Genomic DNA, 12,499 nt, shown 5'->3' on the forward strand with positions numbered 1-12,499 from the left:
AAAATATACCAAAAGAGAAAGCAAGGTTGTTGTGCATGTGTATGTGTCCACAAACTCAAATTATGATCTAGGTAATCTTGTCATTTAATTTCTGAGGAAAATCTCCTTAGAGGTGAGATTGTGGGTGAGAAAAACTCATTGTCTTAGAATTCTAATATTATCCTGTTTATTTTTTACTTTTGCAATTAATATATATTTGTACTAAAATGAGATATTTAATATTAGTACATTTAAACACATTGTGACCTATGACATTACAAGCTAAGTGTGTGTGTATGTGTGTGAATTTCTATGCTGACTTGCGATTCAAAGATGCCTGATTTCAAAAACCCCTCCCAAAGAATGGGGCTAAAAACAAGCTCCAGTTACCTTCATATGTTCACAAAGAAAACCTTTCAATACTTTCTCAGGATGCAGGTGTGCAAATTACTCTTGCAATAGACAGAAGTCATGTTTTCAGTAACCCCTGGACCTCTGTTAAACACCCCCTGTAGCATTTTTCAGCTCATAAAAGTTTTATGAGCTGAAAAGTTCCCTCAGCCTTTTGAGTTGCTAACCACAGTTCCCCTCCAGCCCCAGCTCCTGCACCCAACTTGTTATTATGATCAGCTGGGGTAGGGGTAGCATAAAAGTGTCACAAGTAGCATGTTTTCTTTCATGGCAGTGAAAAACTAAAATTGTTATAACTAAGAACAATAAAAAATGACAAATTCCATAGAGCAGTACCACTCAAAAATAGATTAGTATATCACTATCTAGATTGCTAGAATGTTTAAAGTGTTCTGGATTTCTACAAAGATGAATGAAATCCATAGGCCTATTGTGATTTCACAGCCTGAAAAATAATTGTTTTTTAGTTGTTTTATTAAATAGGTTTTCCTGAAATGGTATACAACCCCACCCTTATGAATGCCACATCTACCTTAGATTCTTTTTATTTTCTGTACAAAAAAATTTAATGCTTTTTTTTTCATTTCATATTTGCTTCATTTATTTATATGGCAAAGATTGGTATGGCTGAACAATTATCTCAGAAAAAGAAAGTGAATGTTATGCAAATACCTAAAGAAATATGAATAAACTTCTCTTCTCAACAAAGAATCCCTGCTCTATTTTAAAGAGAAGAGCAGATTTGGGGGGGGGGGAAAGAAAGAAAATTTTCAAACCAAAGTACTTCTGGTTGGTGAGCAGGTACTCTTTTTCCCCAGTGTTCTGATTTTTTTTTTTTTTTTTTTTTTGGAAGGGTAGACATGAGAGGAAACGGTTATTCTTCTTTCCCTGGGCTCAGCTCATTCTCTATTCAATCATAAATCCTCACCTTTTGTTGTGAGCTGCCTTGGGGCTTGTTGAGATGCTCAAACATGCTGTTCTGCCTCCCCTTTTATCTCAAACCTATTTTAAAATCTTTCTACTGGAGGAAATCGCTTTTTTTCTCTCCTCATTTTGTAATCTGATCTTCCATTACATGATTAAGAATTGCCAAATGGGACACATTTTTACTTTATTATTATTATTTTTTTAATCATTTAACTTAAAGGTTCTTTTGTAGTTTTGTTCCAATCTTGTAAATTCATCATGGTAGGGAAATCCACTTTCCAATAGAGTTAACACCTTTTTTGAAATTTATAGTTTTGGAGAGTATCTTGGGAATAATGAGATTGTTAAATGCCTCGCCTAGAACCACACAGTAATTATGTATTTGATGCAGATTTGGGGCTAAATCTTCCTGATTTTGATCCTGCTGTCTCATACCCATACCTTGGAGGCAGTAAGAATTAAAGTATACACTTGGGAATCAGTAATACAAACTAAGTAAGGTTAACCTATATAAACTTCCAGGTCAAAATTTAGATAAGGTTAGCTCCCCAACTCTAGTCCTGCCCCACCTCCATAACCAGATTCTTACTTATATGGCAAACCTTTTCCATCCAGAAAAATGAAGAGAGGGACAGAGAGCAGGAAATGTAATCTTGTTGTCAAGAGAAAGGATATAGTACGATCTTTAGCAAAACTATTTTTCCTATTGTTGCTGCCTTTAAATTGTCATTTATCAAAAAAAAAAAAAAAATCAAAACATTAGCAGTAATGGCGGAACCCACTCTAAAAAATATCCATCAAGAAATTATTTTCACATGATTCCTCTCCAGGTTGCTGTCCTGGGACTCTCTGACTTTTCTCTTTCATGCTACAGAAACTTCTTCACCCTAGAAAGGTCATTTTACAACTAGGCTTATCATATGAAGTATTCTCTGCCCTATGGCCTCTCTTAATAGACTTGATCCTCCCAAAACCTGTATTTCAACACAGAAGGCTAGCTAGCCATGTCTTCTTTCTTCTCCACTCTATATTCCACATTCTTTAAACTTTTTCTATCATGACCCCTAGAAGGTCAAGTACCTTCTTTTCCCACCCATCAATTCATTTTAGCTTGCCATATATATTGTCATTCTCCATTAGAATATAAACTAGAATGCAAAAGCATGGACTTGTCTTTCTGTTTGTATTTATATTCCTCACATTTAGTTCAGTGCCCTACATAGTAAGCATTACCAAATATTTATTGACTTAACAACTAAAAAAAGAAGAAAGAAAAATAGAAATAAAAGAAAAACTCAGATTAATGCCATTCTAAAAATAATGATTAATTTCAATACATTCTCTTTTTGTCTCTGTCTGCCTTTCCTTCTCCCCATAAAGATATAGATGTAATAGATATAATACACACACACACACACACATACATGAGAGAGGTGAATTCCATAAGTTTCATCTCAAACAAGGAATATTTATATTTATATATTCTTTTCTCATGTAGGAAACATAGAAATTTGCAATATTTTGAAATATTTCTGCTTGAGATTTCTATTGGCACCCATGTAAACAAAGAGCTGGCCCATTACTTCAGTTAGCATTCACTTCCCACAGTTGGAAATACTAGACTCTTTATGAGGAAGACATTATTACTAATAAAACAACCACAATGATTAGCATCTCTACGCAGCAAGCAGTAAGAATGCAATGTACCTTCTGAACTTGATATTCCTCAAATCTGGCAATAATCTACAACATCAATGTAGAAGTGGTAATAATTATCTTAGTTCCTTGTTAAGGTTTTTATCTGTAACCTGATAATTTTCCTAATCTAAAGAAACCTGGACAAATATATTAATCCAAAAAAGTAGTACACTCATAATTTCACTATTGAATGTAAATGGTATTGCATACTCTTCATAATAATGTTACTTTCAATAATTGTACTTATGAATACTGATCAATAGAAGAAACTTTAAAGAATTATTTCTAAGAAAAATATATTCAAGTAGTCTTAAAGGTATTACAAGTAAAAACAGAAAGAAAACAGAGTTTAAAATGTTCTGTGTTACCATTTGAATACCATGGAGCATCAAAACCAAGCTATCTAGTTTAGGTTATTTGTTACTGGTCATAAATAAAAATTATAATATTTTTAAAAGTCAGTATTGCATCCATTTCTGTTCTGTATAACCATTAAATAAAAAGCTACATATGTAGACACAAGGACATCAGCTAAAAAATGTGTTGAATTAGCATTAAAAAGACCCACTATTCCCAAGTAGTATTTAATGATATGACCCAATACTGATTACAGTGAACCTACAAAATACACCCCACACGCTCATACCCATGTCCCACGCCCAAAGCACCTTTGAAATGAGCTTCAAATTCTACCTTTGTATGTATGCTCCATGAAGATCCAACACTTTTTTAGCTGTCCAAACTGTAAGTGCTGATGTTAATAATTACAGACTAATGGAATGTTAACACAGTCTAAATGCTACACTTAAGTAGTAATGATGGAAGGACACTGAAATTAAAACACTTGGTTCCACATGTTTTGAAATGATGTATAATAGATGATTTGGTTATATTAGATGACAAAGCGAGTTTCTTATGACTTTCAAAATCAAATGTTATAAAATATTCTTCCAATGTACTAGCATCTTCCAACATACCACTTAGTGCAACTATATGTAACTAAAATATCATTTTATGACATATTTCACACTCCAGTTATCTTCTAATGGCAGCATCTGATATGTTGATGTTTCAAAAAAAAATAACTGTCATGGTAAAAATGCTGATTGCCTTGAATGGCATGTGTAGAAAGGATAGACTTACCTGTCTTGTTGCCTGTGACTGTAATAATATATACATTTATATCAGGATGGATTGTTTCCCTTGCCTGAGGCTCTGAAGTAGAAACTTCCTGAGATCCTAAAGCATCTTTGCCTTCCTCGGTTGTGGGTTGTCTTGTTGTCTGTGCAATGGAAGAAGCACTTGAAGTTGTAAAATATTCTCTATCAATATCTGTTTCTAATTCTTTAGTTACCATGTCATCAGGAGGGGTGGGTGTAACATGATATGTTGATTCACCAATAATTACCATGTCACTGGTTGTTTCCTCACCAGGTTCCCTATCAATTATCGGAGGCTTTTCTTTAGTGACAAAGGACTTAGAGGTTGAAGTGGAATGAATTTTGTCTAGTGAACTAAAGAGAGTAGTTATATCATGTGGCACTGTGGTTTTCGCTGTTGCAACTGCAATGGGCACTACTGTTTCAGTGCCTTTGGGTTCTTCCAATAATCCCGAGCCAATCTCTGTATAATATTGAGATGTTTCCTCTTTTTTCTCAAAAATTGTTTCCTCTGTGCCCTGAAGTACTCCTTCTATAGTAAATGGGTGCAAAGATGATCTGGATTCCCATACAGGACTACTATCTCTACTTTCAGCTTCTTGTTCAGGTCCTTCCGGTGTCGTGCTGAGGGTCACTGTTTCTACTTCAGTCTTCACTTTATGCTCAGTCACAGAAACATAATGTGGATAAGATATACTGTGCTCTGTTGTTCCAATAGTAGTTTTAAAGACTGGAACATGCTTAGAATCCGTCACCAGCCCATCTTCAGAGGTTGGATATGCTGATCCTTCAAGGTCGTGTTCATCTGTGTCTTTTGCTTGTGGAGTTATCAGTACCTCTGAAGAAGTGGAGGCCACAAAGTCAGTGGTAAGCACTGGATGTTCACTAGGTTGTTCTTTCTCAGAAACAGGGAACTCAACAGGAGTTATTTGTGTACTTGGGCTTATTGTATGAATGGTCTCTAGAGAAGGAGTTGTTTCAAAAGGGGTCTGATCAACCAAATGCACATCTTGGGTGACTTTACCTTCTGATGAAACAGAAGGAATTAAAGACACTGTTTGTGCAGCTTCTACATGAGCAGGAGGCTCCTGAGTGCTACTACTATAATTAACAAATTCTGTTCCTTCCCCATGTACAGTTTGTGCAAATTGATAGACAGTAGTTACTGATTGTGGTGTGTCCAAATCTACCCCTTCATCAATAGCGCTCCCTTCCATGCTTGTATCTGTGGGAGAATATCTAACAGTTGGTTCTTTAATGTCTGTTTTAGGAGTTGATTGAGAACTGACTGTGAACTCCTCTTTGTCTTTCCAGGATTCTTCTGTGAACTCCATCCCTGGTCTTTGAGTAATATCTGTTGTAAGGGGAAAAGTTCTTCCAGCATCAAAATGTTTTTCATTTGCTTCTGCAGTTGTAAGTAAGGCAGTGGGCAATGCTGTAGTGCCTACATGTTCTGTAGATGCCAAAGGCTTGGATGTCATATTATCTTCAACCAGTGGCCATTTAGATACTGTGATAACTTCTACATTTAAAGTACTGCTTGTGGAATGAACTTTGGTTGTGTTTTCTTCCATCTTTGTTGTATCAGGAGGACCATCTGTTTCTAAGCTGACTGGTGTACTTAGAAACTTGTCTTCAACATCTTTTGCTTTTGTTGACTCTGAACTTATCTTTGTTGTGATTGTTGTTGTTACAGAAGCATCAACATACTTGGTTGTTTCATCAGTGTATTCTGTGACATCAGTTTTCTCAAGAGAAGGCTTCATTCCAGAGAATTCTTCTTCCTCTATTCTCCCATAAAGTGGATCTTTTGACATGTCTTTCTCTGTTTCGGCAGTAGTATGGTGAATTGTAGTTGCTTCTGGCTTAGGTGTTTGTTCCCTTTCCAGGCTTTCTGTTTGTTTATCAGGATAAATAAGTGTGGAAGTTCCCTCAACTAAACCTTGTGGTGAAGTAAGATCTTGGGAGGAAGCAAAAATTTTGATTTCTGTGTGATTTTCTAATGGCAAAGGTGTGGACCCATGCTGACCAGAAAAGTCTTCGATTATCTTGCTACTGGTTTGTGTCTCTTCCACACTGTCTATGAAAGAGTCTTCCTTCGTTGGCATGCTTATAGGTAAGGTTACTGTGACTGTTGTTAGAGAATCAGTGTGATCCGTCACAGTGAGATTACTCTCTTCTGAGATCTTTGACACTGTAACAACTTCTGGAATTTGGCTAAAAGCAAATATGTTCTGATCAGGTTTAATAGTATGTTTTTCTTCTTCATCTTCTCTTGGAGTGAATTCATAGAGATCTGTAGGACCTAATCCAGAAATACTTGTTGGTTCTTTTTCAGTTTTAGTTCCCATTTCTGTGGATACATCCAGAGTCCCAAGTGTAAAGGACTCCTTCACTGGAGAATCTTCTGAAGTTTCTATAAGTGTTACCAGGGGCCCTACTTCGATTTCTTCTGTTTGGGTAATCACTTGTTGTGTATGAGTATCTTCTGTGTTTCTTTCCCACAAATCAGTGGCACGATGAGGTGTGGCAGTTTCCTGTTGGAATAATCCATTCTCCAAGGAACTTGATGGCAATAAAGAAACTCTTTCTTCACTTTCAGATGTATCTGGTTTCTCAAGTGGTCCTGACGCAGATGGCACATATTCTACATCCCATACCCTTTCTGTACTCCCAGCTGTTGAGCTGCCTATGGAAGTTTCAGGTTGAATTGTGACCTTTTCAAATGTTTCCTCACTCACTCCAGGTGGTAGAAATATGACTTTCTGTTCAATATTCACTATTTCCCCAATAGGAGGGATATTTGATTGAGTGACAGGTAATTCGGTGATTAAAGGGATACTGGATGTAGCTTGGATTGGTATTATTTGTGGTTCCTTGGACATATTGGGTGGTGCTGTTTCCACAGGGATATTCAGTGGGATGGTTGTAGATTCTGATATGTTCTGTTTAGCTAGAAAGATAATTTCAAAGAGTAAATTAGATAAGCCACTGATTTTTTAAACAGGGTTTATGTTTGCCCGTCCGGTGTTTGGGGTAGGGGGAACTAAAAACTACACCCCAATTAATGCAAAGACAAATAATCATGCAGATGAATATTCAGAGTTCATATATCAATCCATTATTTTATTTGGCAAAGAATGATTTTTATGGTCCCTGAAGTATGGCCAAGTTAAGAAAAATTAATAATTGTATGATTTTAAGTATTTGTGGGAGCACAAAAACATTGGAAATATAAATGTGTGATCAAAAACACATATTACGATCAACAGTAACTGAAAATCAAGTTGGAAGATTTTGTACTATCTTGTCAAAGTTGGGTTAAATTTTTGGGCCCAGGCTTTGTACAATCCCCCACCCTGTGGCCCAAGCTGAGAGAACTGCGCAGGCAGCATGGAGCCTCCTGGGAGAGGGAGTGTCTAAGATTCTGAAAAACAAAAAGCCACATCAAATGTAATTGAGTTACTAATAAATAGCTAGATTGTCCATAATCTGGAGATTTTGATAAAAACAGGATATGAAGTTCTTATTTTTTTAAAATAAAGACTCTTTACTGTGTTCCAGGTGTTTAAACATTTATCTTCATCTTCCTGTGAATTGAAGCATGGCCTTGTAAATGGTCTTCTTGCATGTTAGTAAAATGTCTCTGGAACATTTCGCCTGACATTTGTTACATCTCTGCCTTTATTATGCACTCAGTCTTAGTCATATTCACGGGGGCTATTTCCAGACTAACCTTAGTATAAAACACAAATGTAGAACAGGAAATAAAATACCTACATGGTATATTTTCAGCCTATAATTACAAATCACCAAAAGACATCTTGAGTAGCAGTAGGAGTGTGTTTAGGCAATAGAAAGTAACACATCAGCATAAAATGCTATATTGCAATGCCTCAAGTTTTACCAGTAATTGACTGAACTTTTCAAAGGAATGTAGTGTACAAATGGGGAAGTAATATTTTTACACAGGACTCCATAGCATTATGGTGAATAAAGAGGTTTGGATTTGGAAAAATTGGAACTTTTAATAATCAATGACTCATCACACCAGGAGAAGGAAGGTTACTATTAGGAAGTCAATGGTGCTCTATTAAGACTCTTGTAGAATTAAAGTCTAACAGTTTTAGAAAATACCTCTCTTAGTGATAAGTGTAATATCATTGAGTTTACTTTGCAATAACTCCATGACTATGTTATAAAAATAAATATATATTGTTATTGTCTACCAAAGCTTAACAATGCATATAACCTTTTATGCCATAGACTGAAACTGTAATGGGTTCTTCGTTATTTATTACCTATGTGATTTCTTTAATTTTTTCCTAGTCATTTTAAAGTTATAGATTAATCATTTTTGTAATAAATAAATCTTCAAAGTCCATTTAAATAAATCTCTGTTTGCATATTATTGGATTCTTGCTATTTGTGTCTGTCAATATTAAGACAAGAAAAAGATTGAGGTTGTTTTTTAAACAAATAACAAAAGTGAATTGCTATTTACTTTGGTTTTCTTCTTCTTGTTTTCTTAGATTTTTTTTATCTTTGTTTTTTTTTTCAACTATGATCACAATTTCTGAGAGACTTTCAGACAATTTGGGATTATGCCTATTTCTCTTACAGGTTCTCTTTTAACTATCTAGATTTGTCTTAGGAATTTTCATATGTCAAAACGCGTTTCAGTCAATTCTCAAATTTATCTTTTTACTACTTTTAACTACTTAGACTAAGTTCCTGTGATAACATCCTGAAAACATTTAGCAACTTAATAGTATTTTATATGAATAAATAACTAATAAATCAATTACTCTTCCCTTCCTCCTTAGGACTTTTTTTCTTTGCTACTGAAGTTAATTAAGAGTCACTTCAGAAGTCAAGGAAATCGAATACTTCTGACTTCTAACTTTGCCAACTACCAGTTCTCCTGGCAGCATAGAGATGTCTTTATGTTACTTTAAAAAAAAAAAAAGTTCTGGCAGAAATAAGTATAATTTTAGGTGTTAGCTGTGTTGTTTTCTATTTTTATTGAATTTGAAGTAAAATCATACTTTCCAAGGCATATCCAACTTTAAGTGATTTGTGATTTTCTTTTCCAAAACAAGAGGCATCCATTGATTTTAAGGCTATTGCAGATAGTCTACCAATAGCTAACTAAACTACAGGAAGGCCATGCTTATAGGAGTAAAACCCTTCATGTGATTGGTTTAGGGGTTGTGTATGTGTGTATTGTAGTATGTGTGTATTGTGTGTGTGTGTGTGTGTGTGTGTGTGTGTGTGTGTGTGTGGTTGTAGCTGTCAACAGCTGAACCAGATCACCACACAGCTTATCTGACTCATCATACACCCTAAAACAACTGAGAAACTAAATTATTTGTATTTTAAAAGTCAGCATAAATAACCACATAAAGACATGGCATAAGTTACTTCATACCTAGACTGATATAGAATGTGCAAAGATAGCAAAACGGTGACATATAATTTTATACATTTTCCTTCCAAGGAGGAGTTCTGATGGAAATGTGTTTATTTAGGTGATAGTCACTAGTATTCTCTCAATTTCTTTACTAATGAAGCTCATAAAAAACAGTTTGCTTTTTTTTTGAGGGCTCCCTTCCAATCTATATAGCCAGCCTTCCCCACAGATGTTTCACATTACTGTACTTGTTGCTCTCTATGTCCATCAGGCTATCTTATTTTGTGCTTCTGATGGGAGACATGAAGCAATGTTTCCTAATAAAATGTGAAAATCTATCAGCAGTATGAGAGTAAATTAGCTCACCAGCAGCTGCCTCACATCAAAGACAAATCTGCATTTTTAAAAATGAATTGTTTATATTACTGACAAAGAAAAGGGATTATTGTCTGTTTATTTCTAATGAGGTTTCTCAATTTTTAGAGATGCCTTCTTATCCTCAGTGATTATATTAGACTACAGATCAGTCTTTTCCTTTTTGTACAATGTTATTTAAATACAATTATTAGCAATGGTTATGAAACATGGGGAATATGTAAAAATGCACTTGGACCTATTACAGGTGAAGGCAGGAATTGAAATAAATCTTGGATGTGCAAATTATATAAATCACTTAAAATTACTCAACAATTGATAGAAACAATTTCAGTAAGTTCCATAAGGCAGATGTAAAGGAGTATACTTGGGGAGGAAAAACAAACTTCTTACAAAATAAAATGAGGAGAGACTGGTCATGTAAGACAAATAGCAGAAAAGGATCTGGGAGGGCAGAGTAGAAAATTAGTTCACCATAGATAAAAATTTAACACTGTAGTTAAAAAAAGCAGCTGGAAAATTACCAGGATACCTACATAGTTAATCTTTCTGTTATGTATAGCACTGATTAGACTTTTACTACAGTACTGTGTTCACATCCTAAAGAGGCTGTGAAAAATTTGGACAAAGTTCAAAGAATGATCATAAAGATGATTAAAGACTTACAAAATAAGACATCAAAATAAAGGAAATTTTTCAGCCAAAAGGCTGGAGGACAATTTAGGGAGGAACTTCAAATGCATCTAAGTTGGTCACCAATTATTTTCCATCCTCACTGAGGATAAAATAACAAGAAATAAAATAACAAGCTACAGCATCAGAGTCCTATGTTAGGTAAATGAAAACCTTTTCTGTTAATGGTGGGACTTGTAGAACATTAGGATGAATTGCCAGAATTTTAAAGTATTATTTGCTTTTCTGGAGGTCTTTAAAGAGTTTTAAAGATGAGACTTCTATGTGTCAGGACTAGTCCAAGGGTCATTCTGAACTAAAAGACATGTATTTGAGGACTTCTAAAGATCATTTGCAATATCTTGGTTTTTATGACCTAATCAATAACCTTACTGTAAAAAATTAAATTGTCTGAGTCAGGAATAACTTGCTAGACTGTAAGGCTTATTTAATTTAATTTTATCTTGTAATGGATATCTAAGTTTACTCATGGAAGGAAAAAACACTCAGGACATTCCATTTTATAATGATACTTATTATCATGTTTCCAGTATCCATTGAATTTTTAGAGATCAGGAATGGTTTTAAAGTTCATTTATCACTAATCATTTTGGGAGTTTTGTTTCATTCTTTTCTAGGGAGACATAAACTAGAAAAGCCATGCCTATCATTTTGTAATCATCAGAGATATAGCTTACCACATATTCTTAATGAAGAGTATCATGCCAAAGGAGATAAAGACAACATGGATTGTTTTGCTTGAAAAATTAGCTGTAAAAATCTGTGACCACTCTAGATAAAGTCACTCTTGGCTTAAACAGATTTTAACTGTGGCTGAGGCTCACAACCCAGACAGTACTACTGAGTTATTTTTACCACTCACATTTAAGATTATTATCTTTCATATCTCACACTAAGGATTCTTGGGACAACATGACTATCTGGGAGAAATAGACAACAATCACAAAAGATTTAAGAAAAATTGCCTGAATCTTTGGAATATGTCAAAAGTCACTTCAAAAAGTTCATATGAAATGGGGGAAATAATTGACATTACATAATGTCCCAAGACAGGTTTTTCCTCTTCTATCTATAAACTTACTTAGTCTATTCTTCAGGGGAAAAATGTTCAAAAATCATAGGAGTCTATTTATAAAAGTTGTAGAAATGAAAACAAAGCTAGCCTCTAGGTTAGCTGAGCAGATCGCAGAATAAACTCAATGCTCCAACTGCATATCATGAATATATTCCTTTTACCATATTATATAAACTTGGAATATGTTTCAAACAAAAATTGGGCTTAATATGTTAATGTTCATTAAATTTTAGATTTGAAAGGAGTGGTTCTGAAGGGAAGACCACATGTTATTTCCACCTTTTCTAGGATTTGTTGATTTAAAATACTTAGAAAATAGCAGCATGCTTGAAACTATTCACTAATTTGGGGAGAGAAATACTTTGATTTTAATTTATTGGGTTTGGTGGGAAGCAGAGTTTGCCCAAAACAGCAAGTCCTATTCATTAAAAGAAGAAAAAGAAAAGAAAAAAAGCTTTCTAAGGCTAGGTCTAAATATTACAAAGTGTGTCCAAGAAGTAAAACTATGCTGTCTAGGTAATTCTGTCCCCTTACCACTCTTCTCTTCCCTTCCCAACTCTTCCAGTTCCTTCTGCCTTCCACCAATCCAAATCTGTATTTTTCCTTAATCATATGAGTAATTCATTCTAACGAAGGGTTTAGACCCCAAAGTACTTTGATAATCGTTGTTGTGCGAACCTAGTCTGAAAAAAGGAATGTCTCTCTCCTTTTGTAAATACAGGGTTTGTTTTGAAAATGATTAAGAGCGACACCTTTCCTGGCAGTGCT

At 34.7% G+C, this 12,499-nt stretch overlaps 1 protein-coding gene across 2 annotated transcripts in view; it reads right to left on the minus strand.

Moving 5' to 3' along the window:
- The window catches only part of VCAN (versican), a 128,047-nt gene that overhangs the window by 68,056 nt on the left and 47,492 nt on the right, over window positions 1-12,499 (minus strand). The window contains exon 7 of one of the 2 annotated variants that reach the window (XM_074282149.1): window positions 4,159-7,128. The exons of the other annotated variant lie outside the window; for it this stretch is intronic. Within the exon in view, the coding sequence (XP_074138250.1) occupies window positions 4,159-7,128 (2,970 nt within the window). The remainder of the gene's footprint in view (window positions 1-4,158; window positions 7,129-12,499) is intronic. 2 annotated transcript variants of the gene reach the window in all.

This window comes from Sminthopsis crassicaudata, chromosome 1 (assembly GCF_048593235.1).
Source record: "Sminthopsis crassicaudata isolate SCR6 chromosome 1, ASM4859323v1, whole genome shotgun sequence".
NCBI lineage: Eukaryota > Metazoa > Chordata > Mammalia > Dasyuromorphia > Dasyuridae > Sminthopsis > Sminthopsis crassicaudata.